This window comes from Balaenoptera acutorostrata, chromosome 3, assembly GCF_949987535.1.
Source record: "Balaenoptera acutorostrata chromosome 3, mBalAcu1.1, whole genome shotgun sequence".
Lineage (NCBI taxonomy): Eukaryota > Metazoa > Chordata > Mammalia > Artiodactyla > Balaenopteridae > Balaenoptera > Balaenoptera acutorostrata.
Genome location: NC_080066.1, coordinates 133125005 through 133141302, shown reverse-complemented (window position 1 = coordinate 133141302; position 16298 = coordinate 133125005). Strand labels below are relative to the sequence as shown.

At 40.4% G+C, this 16298-nt stretch overlaps 1 protein-coding gene across 2 annotated transcripts in view; it reads left to right on the top strand.

The window, feature by feature from the left end:
- The first annotated feature begins 8843 nt into the window (after window positions 1-8843).
- The window catches only part of ERO1A (endoplasmic reticulum oxidoreductase 1 alpha), a 42885-nt gene continuing 35430 nt past the window's right edge, over window positions 8844-16298 (top strand). For both annotated transcript variants that reach the window (XM_007192862.2, XM_007192861.2), the window contains exons 1-2: window positions 8844-9412; window positions 15475-15594. In XM_007192862.2, the coding sequence (XP_007192924.1) occupies window positions 9299-9412; window positions 15475-15594 (234 nt within the window). In that variant the 5' untranslated portion in view covers window positions 8844-9298. The remainder of the gene's footprint in view (window positions 9413-15474; window positions 15595-16298) is intronic.

The window sequence follows — 16298 nt, the reverse complement described above, 5'->3', positions numbered from 1 at the left end:
GAGACAGGAGAGCCTCCCTGGAGGGGCGGGTTCGCGGAGGACACCGCCCCTTCCGGTTTGCCCCGCCTCTGCACTCCACTTCTCCAACGTCTGCGTCTCTCTGCACTAGGGCGCCGGCGTGCACCGAAGGAGACCTCCGGATACACCATCCCCTGCAGGTCAGCCTGGGTAGAGCAAGGGCGCTGTCCCCTGAGAGGCCTTGGTATTTTTAAGTCACTGCTGTTCTGGAACCACAAAAGACTTTGTAATAAACCAAGATGAGAATGAAATAGGGAATATATACATATCTCTCTAAAGAGCCCTGATGGCTTATCGGTATAACACAGATAGCCTACTGGTATAACCCAATACTATCCAGGATCTCCAGGTACAGAAGGAGTAGGCTATTTATTCATTTATTCACTCAGTGAATGAGGTACTAAGGGTTCGATCTGGTGGGAAGATAAAAAAGTAATTTCAAAGTGTAATAAATACTATATTATAATAAAAATAAAACATGGTGGTGTTATAGAGTAAGGTGAGGAGAACTAATTTAGGACAGATATCTGAGATAAGGAGCCAGACATGCAACAAACTGGAGAAAAACCTTCCAAACAGAGGAAACAGCAAATGCAAAGATCTTAAGGTGAAAAGGGGCTTGGCTCATTTCTTGGAACAGAAAGAAGGCCAATGAGCCCGGAAGGGGGCGGGTTGTAGAGACAAGGGGCACAAGATAAAGATGCCTTCTTTCTGTGCTTTTGGACAAATTAATCTCTCAAAATCTCTGTAGAATGAGCATAATATTTGTACCTATCTCATAGAGATGTCATGAGTATTAACATAGTGTGCCTGTAAGCTATCAACACAACATCTGGCACATAGTAAGCATTCAGTAGTGTTATTTTAAATTATTTATTTTAAGGGTAGTAATGACCTCAGTTTTTGCGAGACAGGTCCACATTGCTGTACCTCTTCCCAGCACTACTCCTAGGGAGAATTTATTGCTGTTCCAAAAGAATCAGTCACATTCCCCAGACTCCATTTGATCTCATCTTATCCAGTGGCCCTGGATGTTTGAGTTTAAATAGGTATATCTTATATATACATATAAATTGCAGATTTAAGTGAATTAAATTACAAAAAAAATTATTAGGAAATTAAAAGATGCCTTCAAATTTATTAGGAAAAAATCTTATGGATATTGTGTGAATATTCTATTCTGTTTTTTCTAAATATAACTGGTAATTGCAGTTAGACAATAAACAAGGAAGGTGGATTGAGCAGGGTTAGTCCCTTCTCCCACTCAGCTGCAACTATTCTGGTCAAACTATACCAAGAGTATATCACCTCTGACATCAAGAAGTAAAGAAGAGAGGATGGGGCAAAGAAAAAAAAAATATATATAGCTCAGTTTGATTCAATTCAATAAATATTTATAAGCACATACTAGTGTGTAATTTCAACATAACACACCAATATTTTAAACTCCCTTGACTCTTATTCGTCTTCTCTCACCCATCTGGCAAAATTCCAACTTCAGTTGACCCTCCTGTCTGTCTTTGGTATGCCCGCAACAGAACAGTTCTGTTCCTTTTTATATGCACCTCTAAGACTGTATCCCTGTCCATCAGAAAATGTAGCTTAATTTGTAATTATACATTCATAAGTGTTCTTAAATGTTTAAATGCAATTAAATGTGTGTTTTCCCCCAGTAGACTATAAGCTCCAGGAAAACAAGGACTATGACTATTTCTTTCTCATTATTGTATCCCTAGAACATAGATATATATATATACTATTGGATGAATTTGTGAATATGTTAGACCCTATGATAGGTAAGCAGAGATACAAAAAGACTAAGAAATGTCATCAGTTCTCAAGGAACTTAAAATATTGTAGAATAGAGAAGAAGTGAGGTGACAAGGTAGGGTATATCTTAGTTTTGGAAGGAGGGGTCATTAAAAGTGATGTCATAACAAACAGTGATGAGATGTATTTAGATCTTCAAAAAATCATTTTTAAGTATAGTCTCCTAACCTACTAACGTATAATGTAGCATTGATGGGTGTTGTGGTTTTAAAATATGTACACAAATTCTTTGATACTTCCCATTTCAAGAAGTGGAACCTAATTTCCCTCCCCTGGATCTAGCGACTTGTTCTGGACAAATAGAATAAAGTGGAAGTGACAGTAGACGACCATTGAGCCTAGGTCGTGAAAGGCGTTGGGGTTTCCTCCTTACTCTCCCTTGGATCACTCCCTCTGGGGGAAGCCAGTTGTCATGCCAAGAGGACACATCGACAGATCTGTGGAGAGACCCACACGGAAAGGAACAGCCAGCAAGGAACTGAGGCCTCCTGCCAACAGCCACGTGAGTGAGCCATTTTCGAAGCAGAGCCTCCAACCCTAGGCAAGCCTTCAGATGACTGAAGCTCTAGTCTTAATTGCAACATCATGAGAGACTGAGTCACGCAACCCAGTTCAGCTGTTCCTGAACTGCTGGCCCACAAAAACTTGAGATAATAAATGTTTGTTGCGCTTCCCTGGTGGCACAGTGGTTGAGAATCTGCCTGCCAATGCAGGGGACACGGGTTCGAGCCCTGCTCTGGGAAGATCCCACATGCGGCGGAGCAGCTAGGCCCGTGAGCCACAACTACTGAGCCTGTGCGTCTGGAGCCTGTGCTCCGCAACAAGAGAGGCCGCGACAGTGAGAGGCCCACGCACCGCGATGAAGAGTGGCCCCCACTCGCCGCAACTAGAGAAAGCCCTCGCACAGAAACGAAGACCCAACACAGCCAAAAATAAATAAAATAAATAAATTTTTTTTAAAAAGCATATTGAACAAGTTTAAAAAAAGGAGATAGATTAAAATAAAAATGTTTGTTGTTTTAAGCCACTAAGTTTGTGGTCATTTGTTACATGGTGACGGATAACTAATACAACAGGAACTGATATTTTTCTAGAGAGAATTGGGAAACAGTACCAGATAGGCAAGTAGCAACTACTTTTGCTTACACATCAGCTATAACACTCGAGTTTTTAGAAATTTGTCATTCCAAATATCTACCCCCAAATACTTATCAGAATGCACTTAATTGAACGTGTCTATGGCTGAGCAGCAAGATGTTGATGTAGGAATAGAAGTTAGAATTCCTAGCTTCTGGGAAATACTCTTCTTTAATCAAAGTAATACATAAAGATTTTTTTTTAGTACTACAAGGCTTAGATTGAAAAAGAGGAGTCTACTGCCCCACCCTATTCTATCCCTGAGACCCACTATCCAATTATTTTTTTTATTAATTTTTTTTTAAATTTTAATGTTTGGCTGCGTTGGGTCTTTATTGCTGTGCATGGGCTTTCTCTAGTTGTGGTGAGTGGGGGCTACTCTTTGTTGCGGTGCGCGGGCTTCTCATTGCGGTGGCTTCTCTTGTTGTGGTGCACGGGCTTCTCATTGCGGTGGCTTCTCTTGTTGCGGTGCACGGGTTCTAGGTGCGTGGGCTTCAGTAATTGTGGCACACGGGCTCAGTAGTTGTGGCTCGCGGGCTCTAGAGCGCAGCCTCAGTAGTTGTGGCGCACGGGCTTAGTTGCTCTGCAGCATGTGGGATCTTCCCTGGCCAGGGTTCGAACCTGTGTCCCCTGCATTGGCAGGCGGATTCTTAACCACTGTGCCACCAGGGAAGCCCCTCCAATTCTTTAACTCGTTTTTTTTTGTATTTACCTCCACATTTCTAACTAATATGCTTATGCTGCTATTTCTTGTTAGATCAATTTTAGGCTTTATCTTTTGACTTCCTAATAAGAAAGATAAAGATTCAGCACCTTTATATTATTCCAGATTCCCACTTTCCCTACCTCCACCCCCCCCCCCATATACAATATATACAAGTTTTGGTTAAATCACTTTCCAGCATTTGTCTTATTGTGCGGCTATGCAAGTCAAGCAATATACTATAGTCACATTTGCTTTATTGTAAAGCTGTTTTGAACTTCCTATAATTAAAAGCTGCCTCATTTAAAAAATATGCTTAGCTATTTTTTAAAATCACTTTTTCTTCCCAAATTTACAACACAATTGTAAAATTCCTCTGAATAGTGTTTTTCAGAAAGTCACATCAGGTATCCCTCCAGTCCCAATTTTAACTAGAGACACCCCTACTGGAGGCCTCCATCTTCTTCCTCTAATCTGGGTTCTGTAGGGATGCTGCATAACTTCCTTCTAGAACTTCCCTAGCTCCTCTCTTGTGTACTGTCTTCTCTTTCCTGATACCCAGGTCTCCTCTTTTTTGTTTTACTCCTTTGTTTGGTTGGATCATATCCTTTCAGTGACTTTTCCTAGAAAGGATTTAAAGATGTGCATTATTCTTTGTATCTAACAATATCTTAATTCTACTCTCATACTTGATTAATAGTTTGGCTGGCTATAGAATTCTCAGAATTTTGAAGGCCTTGCTCCATTGTCCTGTAGCTTCCAGTGCTTCTGTAGTGCCCTTCTGATTCTCAATTCTTTGTCAGGAACCAAGATTTCTTTCTTCTTTTTGAAATTTTTATCTCTGTTAGGGGCATTTTCCATTCACTGACTGGGCATTTAGTATGCCCAGTGAATCTAGATAGCCATCCCTCCATTTTGGCTATTTTCTTGAATTACTTCTAAGATTATTTCCTATGTTTGCATGTCCTCTCTAAGTGGTACTCTTATTAGTCAGACTGTTCTCCTTGAATTAATCCTCTATTTTTTTTCTATCTCTTCTCATCTGTTTCTGCCTTTTTGTTTTTTTATTTCACTATCTAGAAGATTTCATCAGTACTTCTAACAGTGGAAGCTGGAAACAAGGTCTCTATGGAGGAATAGATAGCAGTTCACTAACTATAAGGAAGAGAGGTGTTGGAAGTGAAGTTGGAGAAATAGATGGGGACCTTGAATGTTGTGCTGAGAATCTTGAATTTAATTATTCAGAAGCATCAGATCAGGAGCATCACAGATTTTAGACAGAAGTGTGATTTACATTTTTGAGAAACCAGGCTAGCAGGGAAGACTGTTTTTTGAGGGGTACAAGCCTAGAAGTTGGGTAATCAGTTAAGGAAATATGGTAATAAATCAGGTGAGCAACAATCAGGGCTGAAACTAGTCCTTGGTCATAAAGATGGAGAGGAGGAAATAAGTTGATGACAGAACTGGCAGGACAGAATAGGTTATGGAAGGTGAAAGAGAGGGGGAAACTGAGGATGGTTTTCTGATTTCTAGCTGTCTAGATATGTATGGTAATGTGATCAAACATTTCTGAGACAACCAGGTGGCTGTGTCCAATAGGCAGTTGGATTTTGAAGCTCAAGGGAGAGATCTGAACTGGAAAAATAGATTTGGGAGTCATTAGCATAAAGAAAATATTTAAAATCATGAGATTGGGCACGTTTCTCCAGGGGAGAGTATAGATGGATGAGGAAAAGCACTGAAGAAAGGATAGAATACTGGGGAACACTCACATCTTAGAGGAGGGCTCAGGGAAAGCCCATGAAGGAGACAGTTAAATAATATCAGAGAACTATGAGGAGGATCTGGAATGTTCAGTGCATAGGAAATTGAATCAAAGAAAGAAAGAATCTGCTTTGTCAAAATGCAGCAGAGATGTTATGATTTCAATGAAAAATGGCAATTAGATTTGGCAATAAGAAGGTCAGGTAAAGAAGAGTAAGAGAGTGGAGTTGGCAACCAGATTGCACATTGGGCTAAGGTATGAACCCGAAGTTAGGAAGTGAAGTCAGTTACTATTTATAGTTCATTCTTTCAGGAACCTGAGGTAAAGAAGGTGATGACAGAACTTAGGTGGCAGGTCTCCCCAACTCAGATGATCTCAAGCAGCTCAACAGAAAAGTCTAGCAATACAGCATGTGCACACTTACATTCAGTAAATATTACATAGATCTAATCAAATATCAGAACCAGACCTTTAGGTTTTTACTTAGCCTTTCTTCCTCTTGTGTGTCATAATAATCCTTTTCCTTGATCACATTTTTTCCTTAATCATTTCCTTCTAGTCAATTCAACGTCAGAAAATGTTCATGTACTGAGAAGTTTCCCACAGAAATCCCATTTTGAGAAATTGGACTCAAGCCATTTCCTGCTTTGGTCATTAAAAAAATAATAATAGCTGTTATTTGCAGAGTAAACAGAATTCCATCAAGAAATGCTGTGTACATTAAATCTAAGTCATGTTATTGTTATGATCACTAGTATTAGAATAACAAGACGGTGGCCTTGTTCATCTCTAAAAAATTTACTATTGTTTAGCAAAGTTACAATATATGGGAGGCTGTAGTTTCAGAAATCCAAGGTTGAACTATGTACCCTGTGGATGCTCCTTAAATAGTTATTTGATAACTAATCAGTTATTTCATGGCCTTAACATAGGCAGAGTTGAAGAAATGAACTCACACAAAAGACCAACTCAAGGACCAACTACACAAAGGACCAACTCAAAGGGTTCTCAGGGAAATGTCAGTAATATTTATACAATATGTATAAAACTGTATTTTACACATTCTAAAATCACTTACAAATCTAATAGGAAAAATTATAATTTTCAAGACCATAAAGTAAGATCCAGCAATCTCACTTCTGGGTATATACCCGGATATCTGTACTTCCACGTCCATCCAGCATTATTCGCAATTGCCAAAGCATAGAAACAACCTAAGTGTCTGTCAGCAGATAAATGGATAATGAAGATGTCGTATACATATACAATAGACTATTATTCAGCATGAGAAAGGAAATCCTGCCATTTGCTGCAACATGGATGGGGCTTGAGGGCACTATGCTAAGTGAACATAAGTCAGACAAGACAAATACTGCATGGCATCACTTATATGTGGAATAATAATTAAAAAATCAAACTCATAGAAACAGAGAGTAGATAAATGGTTGCCAGGGGCAAGGGGGTTGGGAAAGCAGGGAGAGGTTGGTAAAAGGGTACAGACTTTCAGCTGTAAGATGAATAAGTTCTGAGAATCTAGTGTGTAACATGGTGACCATAGTTGATAACACTGTATTGTATCATTGATATTTTCTGAGAGAGTTGAACTTAAATGTTCTCACCAAGGGAGGGGAAAAGGGTAAATATGTAAGATGATAGATGGGTTAACTTGATGGGGAGAATCCTTTCACAATGTATATGTATGTCAAATCAGTTAGATATACACTTTAAATATCTGACAATTTTATTTGTCAGTTATACTTCAATAAGGCTGGGGAAAAAAAGACAATAAATTTTTTAAAAATTGTCTTATATGTTGATTGTTTCTGATTTTAAGTTTGCTAGAAATTTGTACTGGGCAAGAATTTGAATCTTATGGACTAGAGCCTTCATCCTGGGAATACTGATGTTTTTAAATTCTCCCAAATTACGGGCTATTGCATCAGAGTGAAATCCAGAGCTGATGATGTTCAGATTGCTTCTTTCTGCAATTTTAGGCTTTATTCATTTAGTTTCCCCCTTTTCATACTGTGTCTCTTATTTTTGATAGCTTAATCTTCAGATATCAATACTGTGGCCATATGGAATATATTCATTCATTTTACAAACGTGTGCAAAGATTTCTGGGAGTCACAGGCATGTTTGAGACATAATCCCTGCTTAAGGAGTTAAAAGAGATTACAATTCAGTGGTAGAAACATAAAGTAGAACTGTCATAAAAGATTACATACTAAATTCCATGGGGTGTCCATCCACATGCAGGGACTGGGTTTTATATGTCTTTATATCTCTAATGTCAAGCTCAATCTGGCAGAGTGTAAGTTCCACCCAGTGCAACTGGGTGAAGAGGAAACCAGGAAGACTCAAGATGAGGGACTGAGTGAGCTGGGTCTGGCCCTAGAAGGATAAGTAGAACCCATACACAGTATAGTGAAAAAGTAATTTTCGGGGTAAAGCGAGAGATTGTATTAATATGCATACATTGCATTTTGTAGATATTAAGATCAGAGCTTCCCCGGCCCACCAGGATGTCAGATGATTGGTGACTTTTTAATTACATGTCAATTCACTTGGCAGTGATGGACAGAGCATAGGGTTTGAGTCTCGCCCCTACCATACCAAGTGATATTAAATAACGTATATAAATTCTATGCCTATTCTTCTCAGCTAGAAAATAGGAGTATAATATCTATTTGAGGCCTACCATATCCTAGAGTTACATCAATAAGTGATGGCTTTTTAAGAAAAAACAAAAGCAGAAACAAACAGGAAGAGATTTACCAAAAGAATAAATAGAAAATTTTTAACTTTTAATGTAATGTGTAAGATGTTGGAATGTTTTCCAGTTTCACCTTGAAAATTTATCCTTAAAAAAAAAAAAAAAAAAGCTGATGGACCAGTCCCACAGCTGGGATCAGAGGACCTGGCTCTCTCACTGCCCAGCTCGCATTCCTAGCTCACATCGCCTCACCTCTCTGGGCCTGTTTCCTCCTATAAAATAAACAGTAATCTCCCCCTTTGTCCACACAGTAGCCACTGGCCACATTTGACTATGAAATGTGGCTAGTTCATAAAAAATACACATCAGATTTCAAAGCTAAAAATAAAAAATGTAAAATATTTTATGAATCGTCTACTATTGAGTATATTTTGAAATATTTTGCACATAATGGTTTCAATAAAATCTACTATTAAAATTAACTTCACATGTTTCTTTTTGCTCTTTTGATGTGACTACTAGAAAATCTAGATTAGATATGCAGCCCTGGTCTAGATGATCACGAATATCCTTTTCAGCCTTAGGACTCAGCCAGGGCCACTGTGGACACGTAATTCACAGTTTTGATTTCCTCACACTGAGATACGGAAGGATTGGCTGGGAGTGAGCAGGCTGGGGCGGGGCTCTGCCGGAAGACACAGACCCCTCCAGCTTTCGCTCCGGCTCGGCTCTCGGAGCGGGAAGGACCCCGACTCCCACGCGGGGCTGGGGGCAGACAGCCCGCTCCAGTCTCCGGGCCCCGGGCGTTAAAGGGGCCGGAGCCGGGGGCGGGCGCGGCGTGCCGGGAAGGGCCGAGCCGGGAAGCGGTTTGGTGCGTCAGCCTCACGCGTGGGGAAGGAAGCGGGCCTCAGACCCCGGCCTGCCAGCGCGGGGTCCCCGGCACGTCCGCAGGCTGCACCGGGAGGTGGCGGCTTCTGAGAGGCGGGAGAGCCGAGGGCGGGCCTGGGAGGCGGCCGGGAGGTGGGGCGCGGCCGGGGGCAGGCCCGCGCGGGCTTTATCTGCGGACTCACGGCCTGCTCCCGATCGCTGGGGATTCCGAGGCGCGGCGCGACGAGCGGCCGGAGCGGCTATGGACCACCGCTGGGGCTTCCTGATCGGCTTCCTGGGCGCCGTGGGGCTGCTGGGCTCGGGCCACAGCGGGCAGCAGCCCCCGGAGACGGCGGCGCAGAGGTGCTTCTGCCAGGTGAGGGGTGTGCGTGGCGGCGCTGCGGGTCCCGGGACCCCTGCCTCCGCCGTGCGCTCTGTCCCGTGCGCCCGGGCAGGTGGGGCGCTGGGGGTGCGTCTCTGCATCTCCACCCTTCCGGAAGGGAGCCCTCTGTACTTCTGCTCCCTGGCAGGGGCTGAATCCTCTGCAGCTCGCCTGGGTTGGTGTGGATCGGTCCCCCCCCACCCCCCAAACAGCCTGAACCGACGTCGGCTCGCCCTCCCGCGCTTCCGATCAGGCGTGGGACGAGAGGTGTGGGTGCACCGCTGTTTCTACCTAGTTGGTTTGTGCATCTTTTTTGGTCTTTCCTGCCCGGGGAAGGTGCGCGCGGGTGCGCGCGCACACACACACACACACACACACACACACACACACACACACACTATTTTTATTTTCGCAGAACCTGGGTCTTCCTAACTTCTAATTTGACTTGGAACAGTGTGGACTGTGCCTGTGCTGGATGTCTTCTCCAGCCTTTCTGGCCAGGACAGGCTTTTGCAGGGGGGCTGCCCTCAGATCTCCCTGTCAGGCAGGAGAATGGCTTCGTGTGGCTTTTCTGTGTCTAAGCCTAACTGCCTGGTGTCTTGGGGGCCGCGGTTGCCCTGTGACTACTCGCCCTATGTGTCCTTTGTTTTTCTTGAATGTAGTGAGACTCTTTTACCGTGACATCCATATTGCTGGTCTGAATTGGGAGAACGGTCCTCAGTGCACAAGTTTAATTACAAGCTTATTATGGTTATTTCCTTCTGTTAGTAAGAGATGTGGGTTCCTTGAGAAAAAAATTCAAAGAAAGTTACAGGTTTTTGGTGCCCACAATATCTGATATTTTAATATCATTATTCTTAAAGTCACCTTTTGGTTGGCTTCTGTTGATAAAAATTACATTTATACAAAATTGAGATATGGGTATCCAAATTGTTCCTTTTAAGTAGATGTTACTATTAACTTATCAGAAATAACATTTTATGTGTGTAGGGGGGGTAATACTATTTCACAGAGGAAAGAAGAATTTAAATATTATGAGAAGAGGTGTCATCTCTTTCACTGCTTTAAATTCTTGGATTTAATTTTTGCTGAGTGATTTGGAAGTTGGGGTGAGTGATAGCTGGGAAGGTGTAAGAGAAGTTGAAAGAAAATTGCTGCTTTATAACTAAGAGATTGAAAAGCTCCTTTACCTTCAGTGATTACAAACAGTACACAATCAAGTACTTAAAAGGAAAAAAGGTAATTTTTCTTCTGCTTACAAATACAACATATCACAACGCTTAAAGATTTAAAAATAAGTAAATTAGAAATAAGTGGACTTAAAAATAAGGTATTCAGTGCAGAAAGATGTCCATTGTAACATTTTCAACTACATTCTAGATATTTGGATAATGGAATAAAAGTACATGTTGAACTTTTAAACGTTCACTCCCCTCCCCCATAACCATTTTCGATATCTGATTAAAATTGGGGAGCTTTTAGTTTTTTATATTCATTTACTTTTTCTTCTGATTAGTGTTAGGCTTTTTTTACTCTTTCACAATATTTTCAAGATTAAAATACACAAAAATCTGTTAGACCTCTTTCTTTTCCTTTTAGAACAAGAGTGACTGTTTTTCTTTCCAGAGCCAAATTAAAAAGTAATAAAATGAGTAAAATACAAATTTAAGGGACATTTAAAATGGGTTAGTTAAATAAACTTAAAAACAGAGACCATCAATTCCAATTCAATAAATGAAACAAGTATACCTTAGTTCTATTATGTTCAGTAATGGAAGGGATGGGGGAAAGGGGAGGAGAGGAGGGAGGGGACTGTGACCAATAGACATGAAGAGAAAAATGGAGACAAACATCGGCATGCACACCAAAACAGAGGGAGAGACAGATAAAAGAAAAAAATGGGGACAGAAAAGATAAGGGGAGGAACAAATTATTCATTCAAAAAACATTTATAAACACTATGTACATTGATCTGAGAGTTTGGAATACAGAAATAACTATGGCATAATCCCTGCCCTGAAGAGCTTACAGTTCAGCAAATCATGTTCTTTGGAGCTTGGGAAGAGGTATTTTAGGTATTTTAAAAAAATTTAAAAAGTTAGTAAATATTGCTAGAAACTAAATTTAAAACTAAATTTTCACCTGAGATTTGGAAATACAAGTTCAAATCTTGTCTGGTTCTATTTGCAGTTTCCAACTGGCCACAAAGTCCTGTTGACTCTTTTTTTTTGTTTATAGTCATATCCCTTTCTTCCTTCCTGTTGCCTGTGCCTTTTACCACTTCTGCCTTGAGTTACCACACCATCACCCCTCACCACACTGTTGCATGGGTGCCTGGCTTGTTTGTAGGAGTTCTGATTTGAGCCAGAGCAGCATGTAGTTAGTTATTCGACCTTAGAAAGTCACTGAAGTAAAATGTACAAAGCTCTACAAATAATCAGACTAAATTCAATAAGCATTTATTGAGGCCTACTATGAACAAGTTTTGAGAGATCAAAAAATAAATTAAAAAATTAGTTTAGTCCCAATTCTTGACACTCCAGAGTACGGAGACTGGTAAATAATTGGTGCTCAGCAAGTGTTAGGGAAATTATAATACAAGATGTGAACACTACAGGAGCTGAAGTATATTCTTAATTAAAGATGGGTTGACAGCTTCCAATGAATATTTAAACTTAGTCAGTTACTGCAGCCGTCCCCAACCTTTTTGGACCCAGGGACTGGTTTCGTGGAAGACAGTTTTTCCACGGACCGGGGCGGGGTGCGGGGGTGGGAGGATGGCTCAGGCGGTAATGCGAGCGATGGGGGGCAGCAGATGAAGCTTCGCTGGCTGACCCTCCTCTCACCTCCTGCTGTGCGGCCCGGTTCCTAACAGGCCACGGACCGGTAGAGGTCCTCGGCCCCGGGGTTGGGGACCCCTGAGTTATTGCATATGTCTGTTATTGACATCACATCCTATTTAAACCATTTTCACTGTATGTTGTAAGTTCTTTTGAGAACAGTGCTTCAACTTAGTTGCTCAAAATAAGTGATCAATTGTCTGGAACTTATAAATCTTCCTTATATACATTCCCTCCCCCCAATCCCTGTATCATTCTGTTAAACAATGTTAAAAAAATTTTTTTTACACAGAAAATTGGCTTTTTTCCCCCTGTTGGTATACAAGTTTATGAAGTCTAACACATGTACAGTTTTGTGTAAAAACCCCATAAATCAGGACTCACCCTTTCTTTAAATCAAAATAGTATTGTAGTAGGTATGGGCTTGAAGTAAATGAAGATTTTTCAGAGTTTATTCCTTTGTGACAATTATTTCCTCGTTATGCACCATTAGATAGAACGAATGTAACAGAACTTTAGTCCCAATTCATGGAATCCCAGGATGCATTTTAAATAAATCACCTCAGAAGAGATATTGAAGCCCAGATACGGAGGCAGTATGGACATCTTTTTCATCTTTTTAAAATTAATTAGAAATGAGTTTGTAAACTTCTATACTCAGAATGTTTTATCTCTCTTAATATAGCTAATGCTGGTAACCCTCAGATCCACTTGCTTGAATGCAGTAAATCTCCCTCAGGTTAATGAAAGGGGAGTAGTTCAGGTAATGCATAATAGCTACTTCAAAGGTGGATTATTTTTCCTTTGGAGTGCATTGTAGATACACTCTGCATTCATGTATTTTAGCAGACTTACTTGTCTGGGTGTCTTGTTTAGGTCAATTTAAAAAAAAGAGTTTTTGTTAGTCAGAGTGGCTGGGCTATGGAAGAGACACTTGATAATATGCTAAGTGGTGGGTGGAAATAAGTCCAGGATTAATACTTAGTCAGAGGGATCTTTGAAACAGGTTATACTGGAGAGGTGTCCATTGACTGTGAATGCTTACAACATTCCAGGCTTTTCTGAACAAAGCACGTGGACCAAAGTGTATTTAACATTGGTTGCCATACTTTGGGTCATTTAGCAACAATTTAAAGTTCTAGGAAGACCAAGACTTTAAAGAAGAAATAGCTCATAGCATTCCATGTTCTTAGAATGGTGCCTACTAGCCAGGATAGAATCTTTTGTTGTTTCTATTCTTTCTTTAACAGTTGTCCCAGTCTGCTCTGTCAGTGAATGAATGTTTTTCATGTTCTTTTTTTTTTTTAATGGTCATAAAACTCAATAAAATTTAGCACAACTGCAGTTCTTTGCCAAATAAAGCGCATTTTGAGCACTTTTGAAAGGTATTTCATACAAGTATGAGGAATATATTCTTACAGTGCTTTGGAAAAAAAAAAATCTATGGTAGGACTGGAAGTTGTTGGGACACAGGAAGACTATATAGAAAGTGTTTTTTGTTTTGTCTTTCATTGCAAAGTAAAGGATACCTCTATCCAAAAACTAGAGAACAAGCAGGCCAGTGTATTTTCTTTTCCCTTGCCTTTTGTATTTTGGTATTTGGTCCAAACCAGTCAGAGTCAATGGAGAAATAATGGAGCTAACATTTGGTTATCTAGTTGTGTGTTGCTCTGGAGCTTCAGATGTAAAGTTTTTGGAGAATTTTAACTGCAAACCTGGCCTTTTGCTTTGGGGAATAGCAAGATCCCTGTCACTGGAAGCATTTAAGCAGTGGTAGGGTAATAGTAATGATCAACATTTACTGGGCATTTACTCTGGGTCGTTTTATCTTGATATCAACTCTTTGAGATGGGAACTACTGTTACTTCTATTTTTGTACTCAGGTAGGAAATTGAGGCCTAGAGAAGTTAAAAAGCAGGGGCAATGTCAACAACTAATAAGTAGCAGAGATGGGATTCAACCCTAGAAGGCCTGACTCCAGAGCCTGCCTGCTATCCATTGTTAATACACTACCTCCCCTTGAGGGTGTGTGAGGGAGGGGATTGCTGGGTTGCTTGGAAGATAGCAAAAGAAGGCCTTCAAAGGCTTTCCAACTCTTAAGAGACCAGGACTTTAAACTGGGTGATATTGTGTGTTAGGCCTACTTTGGTCCTTATATCTACCACCCTCAACAAGGGCCTTTCCGTTGCTTCCTATTAGTTTGGCCCTCCACAAAACCAAAGCTGATTATCACCTGAAGCCTAGAGCAGCGAGCTTCAAATTTTAGCATTCATCAAGCACTTTGTGTGTATGTTGCAGGGGCAGGGAAGCGGGTGCATTTTTAAAAGATTTGGATTCTTATGGTAGGGCCAGAGTTCTTATTTATTTATCTATTTATTTATTTATCTATTTATCTATTTATGCATGCATAAGTACCATTTCAAATCTATAAAAATTGTCATGGCCAATATTTGAGGGTTGTTAGATCCTTATAATGAATTATTGTTTCTCTTATAAATTCAATATCACTTCTTTTTATACATTCACCAAGCTTGTCTGTGACCTACACATCCTGTGGGAAACTAAAATAAAGGAAAGACAGAGACAACTGAATTATAAGAATATAGAGTCTCAGAAAAACCAAGGATGGGAATGCCACTGGGCTTCAGGAAAGATGGTGGAAGTGGGAGCAGGCAAACCCTAGGGAATCCAGCTAGCATATGTTCTTCATCTCCTATCTCTGCTTCTCTGTGTCTTTAAAAATCTTTCCTCTCTCTGCCAACTGGCTCACGTGCTCCTCAGTTCATGTGATGGAATATGGTCTGAGTTTACTTGTTCACTGGTTTAGTGACAGAGGGAGACATTTCTCCTTCTTAGCCTCAATTCCTGATTCCTGGAGAGGGGACCATGACTTGTTTTGGCTTAGATGCCCACCGCCGGTCAGTCTTGGGGAGCAGGGTTATAGAGTGGCTGCAGGGGACCAACTCTTTGGGGGTATGTGTGTCATTATGAGCTCAGTACACCCACCCTACAAAAGGTATCCACTGCGTTCCTATAGGTATATGGTAAGAACCATAGCATCACTAGATTATGGTCATGTCCCATCTCAGAAAATTATGGGGAGGAGGGAAGCTAGGGGTTGGTTGAGTAAAGGGCTCTTTTATCATAACCATGTGAGGAAAAGACCCTGTTGCGTCTATGACATTTTGATATAATACTCCATTTTCTTTGTAACAGGTTAGTGGTTACTTGGATGATTGTACCTGTGATGTTGAAACCATTGATAAATTTAATAACTACAGGCTTTTCCCAAGACTTCAAAAACTCCTGGAAAGCGACTACTTTAGATATTACAAGGTATTTAAAACAATTTTTTTTTGGTATAGGAACACTTAACATTTAAATGGGTAATTACATTTTCTTAGGAATCACTAAGCTTCAAAATTGTGCTTATTATTTAAAATTGAGCAAGGCTATATTAGGAAAATGCAGTTCACAAGAATGAACCATATGGTTCTAAAACGACCCATTGGATACTTTTAATTTCAGTAACTGAGTTTTGAACACTAGAGTTAGAACCTAGTTGGTTAAATTGAAGTCAGAACAGAAACTATTATATCGTTATCAAAGTCATGAGTTGTTCATAACATTCTAAAACATCAGATTTACTCCAATTAATTTAAAAAGAGAAATATTTTTGAGAAGAAGCATGACTTTGTTCTGACTTGTATTGTTTTAACAAGTCACTTGTGACATTTTGTCTTGAGATATCTACTGAAAGTGTTTAGAAAACCTCATCATTGGAGTATGTAGTTACAATCTGAGTTCACAATTGTCTGTTAGCTGTTACTTTCATTAAAAGACTGTGAGTTGGAAAAAAAAAAAAAAAAAGAAGACTGTGAGTTGAGCAGTGATGACATGAGCTACTTTGGCTCCCGGTTGCCATCTGTTCAGAGTCTGTTTAGTAGCAGGGTTTGTCTTTTTAACCAAGTCTACCAATTTATTTATACCAGCTACACACTTATACCACCACTGAAACTTGACAGCTGGTTAGTGGAAGA